We start from the raw sequence: 9,083 nt of genomic DNA on the forward strand, positions 1-9,083 counted from the left end.
GTTGAGATGGCCGAGTTGGTCTAAGGCGCCAGATTAAGGTTCTGGTCCGAAAGGGCGTGGGTTCAAATCCCACTCTCAACAAGTTCAATATTTTTTATATGATACGTGTAAGCCCCTTATGTCCAGTTTCCTAATTTATGCTAACCAACACCTAAAAACGGCTTCTTTTTTTTTTTTTTTCAATTTCTGAAACTTTACTAATATAATAAAATGGTCACTGTAATGGCTTCTCTGTCATCAAATACTACTGCTTATAAGAGCTTCTGCTGCAACTGGTGCCGGCCTCAAGTCCCTTGAATCTGCACCAGTTAAGGTGATATTCTGTTCTTTTTTCTTGAGAAATATTCAACAATGGACTGTATTGAATTATACGTTTTACAGCAAGATTATGTCACTATTTTTAATAATTATGACCAATCAATGGTATATGCAAATTAAGAATGAAAACTGGCTGAGAAACTTAATAGCGCGACTTCCTTTAAACAACTTATGCCATGGACATCCTTGCCTTCAACCTAGGCAGCCGATCTTTCCTCGGCTAGTTTTATATATTGACTGGAATTCGATCACTGTTATTTTATTTTAGTTTTGTTGCAAGTCTCTACTTTTTCCCCACGTAACAATGAGGTTTAGACCACCACTCATATAGTACATTCCTCTCAGCAATACAAGCAGGTTCTCTTTTCACGGTGGTGGGAACAAAAGGGTTTTTGGCAGTCCTTGCTGAGGCAAATTCTAAGCATTTCCTGGTGTCATTTTGTGTGCGAATGTGTATGTTAGGACGTGCACGCGAGCGTGTCTGTTGGCTTATGAACGATCTTCTGTGCGTGTAACATATACAAGGAGATTTTGAGTCATTCTGGCTTCTGATGGTATTTATAGCTCAGTATTTTCTATTGGATTGTGGCTTCTTGGTGCCGTAACTGGTTGGGAGCTTTTCTCTATTGGCCCTGGATACGGGGAGCATTTCTTCGAGGTAAGATCTTGCTAGACATAATTGATTTTTTTTATTTTTTTTCTTTTAAATTAATATTTTTTAATATTTTCAGATCATTATAATAAGTTGATATAAAAAATAATTACTATTGCCATAACTTGCATGGTTGGTGTTCTGACTTCCTTTCATTTCCTTTGCATGCATATGAATACATCTATGCACACACACATTTGATATATGCTGATGCTGGGAGAAAGTAATGCAGGTTTTATTTGCCGGATCTCTCATTAAAAATAAATGAATTATTGTGATGCATGATATTTTTTAAAATATTTTTTATTTTTAATTAAAAATACATTGAAATAATATTTTATTTTATTTTATTTTTTATATCGACATATTAAAACCATCCAAAAACATATTAAGCAAGCTAACGCAAAAACACACACCAATGCCAGCAATGTCTAAGAAGGCAAAAACACACACCTTTAACATGGACTGCTGATCTATGATCCAAGTGTAGCTTCTATGCCATTCAGGATTCGTACATCTAACTGAATCTCTCGTCTACGGCTTATGTGTAGCCTCTTAAGAGAGATCTTAGCTTTCTTCATCTACAACCGGCCATATGTTGAGAGTACATCCTTGAGTCGTCTTGCTTCATCCTCCAAGTGATCAAAGCTCATGGAACTAGGTATCCTCCACCTCCAGTTTCCAAACTGTACACAGCAATCGAAAAGTTATTATCAGAAAGAGCCATTTCATTTCTAGCTATGTGATAGAAAGTAGTGAAATTCTTAAAGAAGTACTTTCAAAATACTAAGAAGGTTATATGTTTGTCATCTCAAGTCAAAACTCTTTTGTTTAAAGAAAATGGATATTTGGGAAAACAAATAGCAAGGCGTTCAAAACTGGAGCCCCATTGCAGCTAGCCAGTTGTGCAACAATGCATGGTGATCCTATACCTGAGTAGCCGGAATATTCATTCTGGCAGAATTCCCCAATCCAAGAATATCTTGCATAGGTATGACTGCAGTTTGGGCTACTGATGAAAGGGCAGCTTGAATGAGTTCCCATGGGATATCATTTTCTTCATGAATCGAAAGATACTTTTGGACCTGAAATAGCAGGGAAACATAAATCTTCATTATATGCATGGGCATGGGAATTCACATGTTAAAAGGGGGATCAAGACTACCAAAAACGCTTACATTTGATTTCTCTTCTTGTTTCAAAAGATCCCACCAACCTCGAATCTGTTATAAATACACAAACAAAAACCATTATCGGGCCACACCTTCTAACTTTCTAAAGAAATTGTTAAGATAAAGAAACTAGAATAAACCGTATTCTCAAGTTTTTTAGGACTAAAACTAAGATCCCATTTGCAAACCATAAACTATGTCCAGCAGGATATCATATCTAGTATTCTAGAAAAGCAGAACCTACTGCTCCATTCACATGGTCATAAGATGGGGAATGGGGCAACAGATAAAAATGGCCAAGGGTATAGATGATTTTCTACCGTGTCATTATCATGAGTTCCAGTGTACACAACTTGATTGGGCTCGTGATTATGAGGCAAGTGAGGGTTAGCTGCATCACTTCCAAAACCTGGAACCAGGAAAAAGAATAGTGGAAGAACAGCACTACCCATGTAAACTTCAAGGCAATCACTTTAATCAGAAACAGCTCATTACCAAACTGAAGGACAGCCATTCCAGGAGCACCAATGGATTTCCTAAGTTGCACTACATCCTCAGTGATGACTCCCTGTAAAACAACAGTGTAGGAGGTGCAGACAAGTGGATACATGAACATTATAACCCCTTGCATTTTTAAAAGTTGATGAAAGTAGCAAAGACCAATCCATCAAAACCTGCAATCCTGCTTCAGCAAGAAATGCAGTGTCCTAAAGGTATAAAACTGTGAATTAAAAGAACACACCTTAAAAAACAACAATATCATAAAAACCCTAGATAAATGGGGGACATTTCAGTCAGAACAAAATGAATATCCTATGTATGACTTCATTGTTGAACCATGTACAGTGATTGACCATACATGTGCACTCGTTTTTGACTCTTGCAATTATCTTTTATATTACGTGCATGTATGAGTAGTATAGGATTTATACTAACCACCCAAACATCAACAAAAATGAAAAACAGAAAAACAAAGATTGGATTAATCATTGAATCTATGATCAACGAGATATACATCTTGTGCATCCATCACGATGATGAGATGATCAGTAAGGAATCAGTGACATTTCTCTGAAAGTCAGTTGTTTACTGATACCACCTTATTGAAAATCAAATAAGGGATCATGTAAATGACCAGTAAAATGCAAAGATCAAACTTCTTTCCAATATTACTGTTAGAAAGTAAAGTGATTCCACTCAATGTCAAAGAGAAACAAAAGCAGGATGATTCCACTGCAGCTATCACCTCCTATAACATGATGAAAAGAGAAATGAATAGTTTCTTAAAATCCTATATAATGATACATACCAGATCTTCTGCTATTATATTGATCTTTCCAACAGCTCTAGAGATTGCATCAAATAGGGATTTTCCAGGTCCAGCCTACTGTCATCAAAATGAAATCTCAGGTTAATAACAGGAAGCTTCTCGAAATATCACAATTCATTTGAAAAATACAGAAAGCTGACCTTCCAGTTTCCAACCATTGCAACTTTTGCTTCTGCAAATGAATGCAATTTAATAGCATGAAATGCATCACATCAATTTGTCTAACTGGGGATTGTCTTACCTGAAGGAACAGCCCAAAAGCCTGCAAAACCTCTAAAATGATCTATTCTGAATTCTTCAAACAGATCTTGAGCCCGCCTCATGCGACGTATCCACCATGAATATCCATCTTTCTCCATGGCTTTCCAGTCATATAAAGGACTGCAGGTCAGGCATAAAAATAATCATTAATGTGGCCAATATATTCCATAATATTTTTTAAACAGTTTATGTTTTAGGAATATCATGAAAGCAAGAGAAGAAAGATGCCAAGAAGCATAGAATGTCCAGAATATCTTATTTGCCTAACACTTGAACAGCAAACCACTTCCAGGTAACACTCAACTCCATCAGCTGGAGCACCAATTCAAATTAGTTTCAGATACAAAAGCATAGTTTGTAAGCCAGTAGACATTGTGAAGCTGTAGCTATCATTACAAATACTCATAGCAAATCCCCTGTTGCTGTAGGGAACAATTTCTGGAAACTATCAAATTGCATCCACAGAAACATCATCATTGTCTTAATTGTATGAGAGAAGAGAAAATGTAAAGAGTGAAAAATTTGCACAAAAGAGTTCTATTTCAGGCAGCAGGCAGCTATTTTGTTATGATGGGAGACATGATTGGACTAGAACAGAGCGATAGCTGATCTTCCATATGAGTCCAAAGATTCTTTCTTTCTTTCTTTCCTTTTCTTTTTTTTTTTTCCTTCTTTTTTGGTTAACAATAGGCATGAACTCAAGAACCTTTTGGATTGGGGTACGTGCACTACCAATTAAACCATGCAGTTGGTGTGAGTCAAAAGGTTCTTTAAACTAAATAAAAACAAGGATTTCTGAGTTTATAAAAAGTAATGAAAACCGAACATTATTTCTTCAAAATATCAGATGTGCTCATCTTGGTGATAACAGTACATACCTGTCCCACAACTGTCCAGTTTCACTGAAGGCATCAGGGGGGACACCGCTAACTAGAAGAGGAAAACCATTCCTGTTCTGGGAGACAAATACAGAAGTTAGTAACAGGAATGATAAGGGTTACCAACCTGAACAGGATGGTTCAGCATAGTCCTAAATCTGTGGAGAAACTTATTACCAGTAAAAAATGTTTCTTATTTGCCCAAACATCAGCGCTGTGATACCCTACATATATAGGCATGTCACCCATTATACTAATTCCCTTCTCCCATGCATAGCTGCGAACTTTCTTCCATTGCCTTTGGAACAAGAACTGTTGTGCAATGAATATGTCTATCTGTACAAGTAGAAGCTTCCAGCATCAACTGTGAACAATGTGCCAAATGGATTATAAAAGGTTGGGGAAAAACTATTTGTATCTTACAAAATCCTTTTTACTCTGGTATACTTCCTCCAAGGCTGCAAGATGGCGATTTTTTAAAGATTCAGGCCACTCATACCAATTAAGTGTATTTAAGGAATCGTCAATAGCGGCAAAATAAGCTGCATCTTCAAGCCAACCTAGAAAATAGAAAGAGATAAAATATTCACTTAAAGAAGGGAAGGAAAAAAAATAGCAATGTTGTTCTAAAAATGAACTGTCCAGGAAAGAGAAGCTGCAAAATGTAAATGGCAAAACAAGAGAGATAGTCAATGAAATCAAATTTGCAGTCAGTGCACAGGCCCAAACACAACCTACAGAACAGAAATAGAACTTAGAGCGTTATTCAAAGAAGGAACGGAAAAGGCATAGCAATATTGTTCTAAAAAAACATTCAAGAAAGAGTAGCTGCAACATGTAAATGGAAAAACAAGAGATATGGCCACAGAAATTAAATTTTCTGTCAGTGCGCAGGCACGAACACACCCTTGAATGTATCACTAACCTTCACATGACTGTAAGATAAAATTGTACATAAAGGTTTTTCAAGAAAGAAATGATGCAAAGTGACTTTGAGCAAAGAAACGCCCCCAACATTTCATCCTGCTGTCCCCCAAAAGTCTATGATTCCAGTATAGTATGCTAAATTTTGTCATTGCAAAAAAGCCAGAGCATATAATTTCTTCCTCTCTCACATTGATACTTCCCCCCCCCCCTCTCTAAATGTTAGTCTTCCTAAGTTGAATCCTAGCTTGAAGAAATTAGAGATTAGAGATTGTAAAAATTGAAAGCAGTAACTAGCAACAAAAACATGGGCACATAGGATTTTGTATCCTGGGTTATTAACCATTTTCTTAGTCGTAACATTTTGGGAGCTTAAAAAACAAATTTCATAAGTATCTAATTGAGTAGTAACTAAGTTATTTTCCAAACATTAGTGAAGGTAGCTTTGTTGAGTTGTATTGATAAGCTATTTGCAATAACAAGAATATAAGATTAAGATCCAGCATCACGCTAATAACTGAAATTCTTATAGCAGCACAAAGTGACATGTTCTGAATAGAAAATATTTCTCCATTTCATTTGAAGTCATTGTGCAATTTATTACCTAATTATTGCTCCTTTTCCATCAAATTTCCATCAAATTTAAAACTAGAACTTCCTTAAGTCATTGTGCAATTTATTACCTAATTCTTGCTCCTTTTCCATCAAATTTAAAACTAGAACTTCCTATAAGAAAAAACTAACAAATATATATACATATATGGAAGCGCTTCTATTTAATCAGCAACGAGATTCCATGAGCAGTGAGCACAAATGAATGGTGCTCCGAGACAATGTGATTCTTACTTGAAATGTCCGGGTTTCTCTGAAAATCTTCAAGCTGACTTTTAAGTTCACCGTCGCTTAAAATAAGCCTCTCTGCAGCCTAAGAAAGAACTGATGTAAGATAATCTTGGGCCTAAAAATAACAAATATAGGCTAAAATTAATAGCACCTACTGCTGTATTTAGAACGTATTTAGAACAGAACTATTATGATGAAACTTCTTAAATAATTACTTGTCCCTTTTTGTGCAGAATTTTCTCCTCTCTAACTTTAGAGATACCTAATTAGAAAAATGAAGAACCCCACCCCCCAATCAAATTCCTGTAATCCATGAACAGATGCAAAGAAAGTACTCAACAGCATCAAAAGACTAGAAGGAGAAAGTTATAATGATACTAGATGTAATGGCACACGCAACGCACAAAGTGGGTGGGGGTGGGGGGGAGATCCACATATACAATATCCTTGTGTTAAAATTATGGTTGATTTCATATGACTTTATTATAGAGTTCCATTTTTCTTTGGATAAACAACTGAAAGTTCTTTGCTATCATAAAAATCTCCACTATTGAAACAACAGTAGTCAGCAATGGCTTTTTGGGACTATACAGGCACCACAATGTTTTAATCATAGTAGATATCTTTGCAATGGGGAATCGCAACCTTTGGGCTTCTTGCTATACTTGCATGTCAATTCAATTTCCAGTTATTACAACCTATTTCAATCAGCAATACAATGTTCTATATCTAAAACATATGCATTAAATAATACCTTCAGTTTCAACTCAGACCACAGTATCATTATCATTTAATTATGTTTTCAACCTCACTCAACCAAGTTTTTTTGCTGCCCCTGATACTTTGGCAATATCTAACACATCTTGAAAAGTAATGGAGAAAGCTAGAAAGTCATTGCTTTTGATATATGCATTTTTTATTTATTTAACTGAATACATCCTGAAGACAATGTGAAACAAAAAACTATCAACAGCAATCTACCGGATAATTTACCTTACTTATCAACGGATCCTTTAAGTCAGCAACAACAGAGAAGTCCACATGATCAGCATCTCTACACGAATAATGAGAGAGCAATAAATCAGGGAAATATATATATATATATAATTAGCTCAGTTTATGATAGACTAGTAAGAAGAAAGATTTATCACGTTGGTCTAGGAAGCTCATCTTCTGTCAACAATCCATCTTTCACAAGCTCTTCAAGTGAAATCAAAAGCGTGTTACCACAATTTGCATCCTGAAAAACCAATTTTGCAATAGAGATTCATTCACTTAATTAAGCATAATAATCCATTTAGTTTTTCCATTCCACTATATAAAATAATAAGTAAAATGTCGTATAAAAATTCGTTAAGCTCAATGAATCCAATCAAGTTTAAAAATGATCACGGACTGGTCAGTTTTTATTGAATTGAACAGATGACTAATTAAGAATAAAAAAACAAAGAAAAACTATAACCTGGCCGGAGTAAGGTGATCCTTCTTCATTCGCCTTCCTTCCCGGCGGAACAAGAGGTAAAACCTGTATATTTATTCACAACTTTTTTAAGCAAGCAAATAATAATAATAAAATATTATTTTTATTTAACTCGATGAAGGAAGGACCTGCCAAACAGAGCAACCAGCATCATGAAGCCAATCGATAAACCGAAAAGCCTCGTCACCAAGGTCTCCAATACCGTAGGGTCCTCTAAACGAGGTCGGGTGAAGCAAAATGCCAGCTCTCCTGCGATCACTAGGATCACGTGTAGGAAACCACTCGCCGTAATCTACAGGCAAGTCCTCGCCAACTGCGACGGAAACATGAGAAGGAATGGCGGATAGGGCGACGGATTTGGAAGTGAGATTGAAAGATAGAGGGTTCGGTTGGGAGGTGAAGAGAGGGAAAGGAATTGAAGAAGAGTGAGTGAGTTTTGGAGAGAAAAGAAGTGAGAGTGAGTTGAGGACTGCCATTGTTGAAGATATTGGTTTGTACTATAGTTGAGAGAGGATGATAGAGGGCTGTGTAGAGTTATTTACTGTGAATGAGAGAAAACAGAAGGCAACTTGTCTGTCACTGCATGTTTCCCGTGATTCATTCATATATATATATATATATATATAAATAAACATTTGTGGTTTTTTAATAAAAAAAATAAATCTCTTTTTAATTATATCACACTGCAAAAACTTTTTTCTTCTCCTCTATTTTTTTTATATATAAATAACGTATATTGGTTCTTGTGTGTACAAAATTAAATCTTTATATAAAATTTATAAAACAAGATTTATACCTTGGTTTCATCCACTTCATTAACTCAATGATAATTTTTTTCATAAAATTTACTAAAAATTTATTTATTTGTTATAGTACGCTTAATTTTTTATTTTTTTTTTAATGTTTCTATAAACAAATGTTTTTTAAATAAAAAACTAGGTTTTAAATCTTTTTCAGATTATTTTGTTTGAGAAAGTATTAAATTAATATTTTTAAAATATTTATTTATGATTTTAATATATTAATTTTAAAAATATAAAAATACATTTCAAAAATATTTTTAAAAAGAATGGAACTATATGCTGCCAAATATGTACTTATTTCACTTTGATTAGGGAAAAAAACAAACAGAAACCGAAAACTTCACCGCCATTTCTTCTGTCGGCAGAGTCCAAATAAAACGGCAAACAGAGTCATACATATATGTATGTATGTATGTATGTAT

The 9,083-nt window shown here is 35.0% G+C and overlaps 1 protein-coding gene and 1 non-coding gene across 2 annotated transcripts; one reads left to right on the top strand and one right to left on the bottom strand.

Annotated features, from left to right (window-relative positions):
- TRNAL-AAG (transfer RNA leucine (anticodon AAG)) lies at positions 1 to 81 on the top strand. Its single transcript has one exon. It is a non-coding gene; the product is annotated as a tRNA-Leu (tRNA).
- Positions 82 to 1,297: 1,216 nt separating this feature from the next.
- Positions 1,298 to 8,454, bottom strand: DPE1 (disproportionating enzyme). Its single transcript, XM_011027306.1, has 16 exons — positions 7,987 to 8,454; positions 7,841 to 7,903; positions 7,530 to 7,618; positions 7,372 to 7,432; positions 6,382 to 6,460; positions 5,035 to 5,171; positions 4,789 to 4,947; positions 4,612 to 4,688; positions 3,714 to 3,853; positions 3,613 to 3,644; positions 3,452 to 3,526; positions 2,638 to 2,710; positions 2,463 to 2,551; positions 2,149 to 2,193; positions 1,903 to 2,055; positions 1,298 to 1,656 (listed from the first exon to the last, which is right to left on the bottom strand). Exons 1-16 carry the CDS (start codon positions 8,332 to 8,334, stop codon positions 1,552 to 1,554), a joined length of 1,725 nt encoding a protein of 574 aa, XP_011025608.1. The 5' UTR covers positions 8,335 to 8,454; the 3' UTR covers positions 1,298 to 1,551.
- Between the last annotated feature and the right edge of the window lie 629 nt (positions 8,455 to 9,083).

This window comes from Populus euphratica, unplaced genomic scaffold (assembly GCF_000495115.2).
Source record: "Populus euphratica unplaced genomic scaffold, PopEup_1.0 scaffold78.1, whole genome shotgun sequence".
Classification (NCBI taxonomy): domain Eukaryota; kingdom Viridiplantae; phylum Streptophyta; class Magnoliopsida; order Malpighiales; family Salicaceae; genus Populus; species Populus euphratica.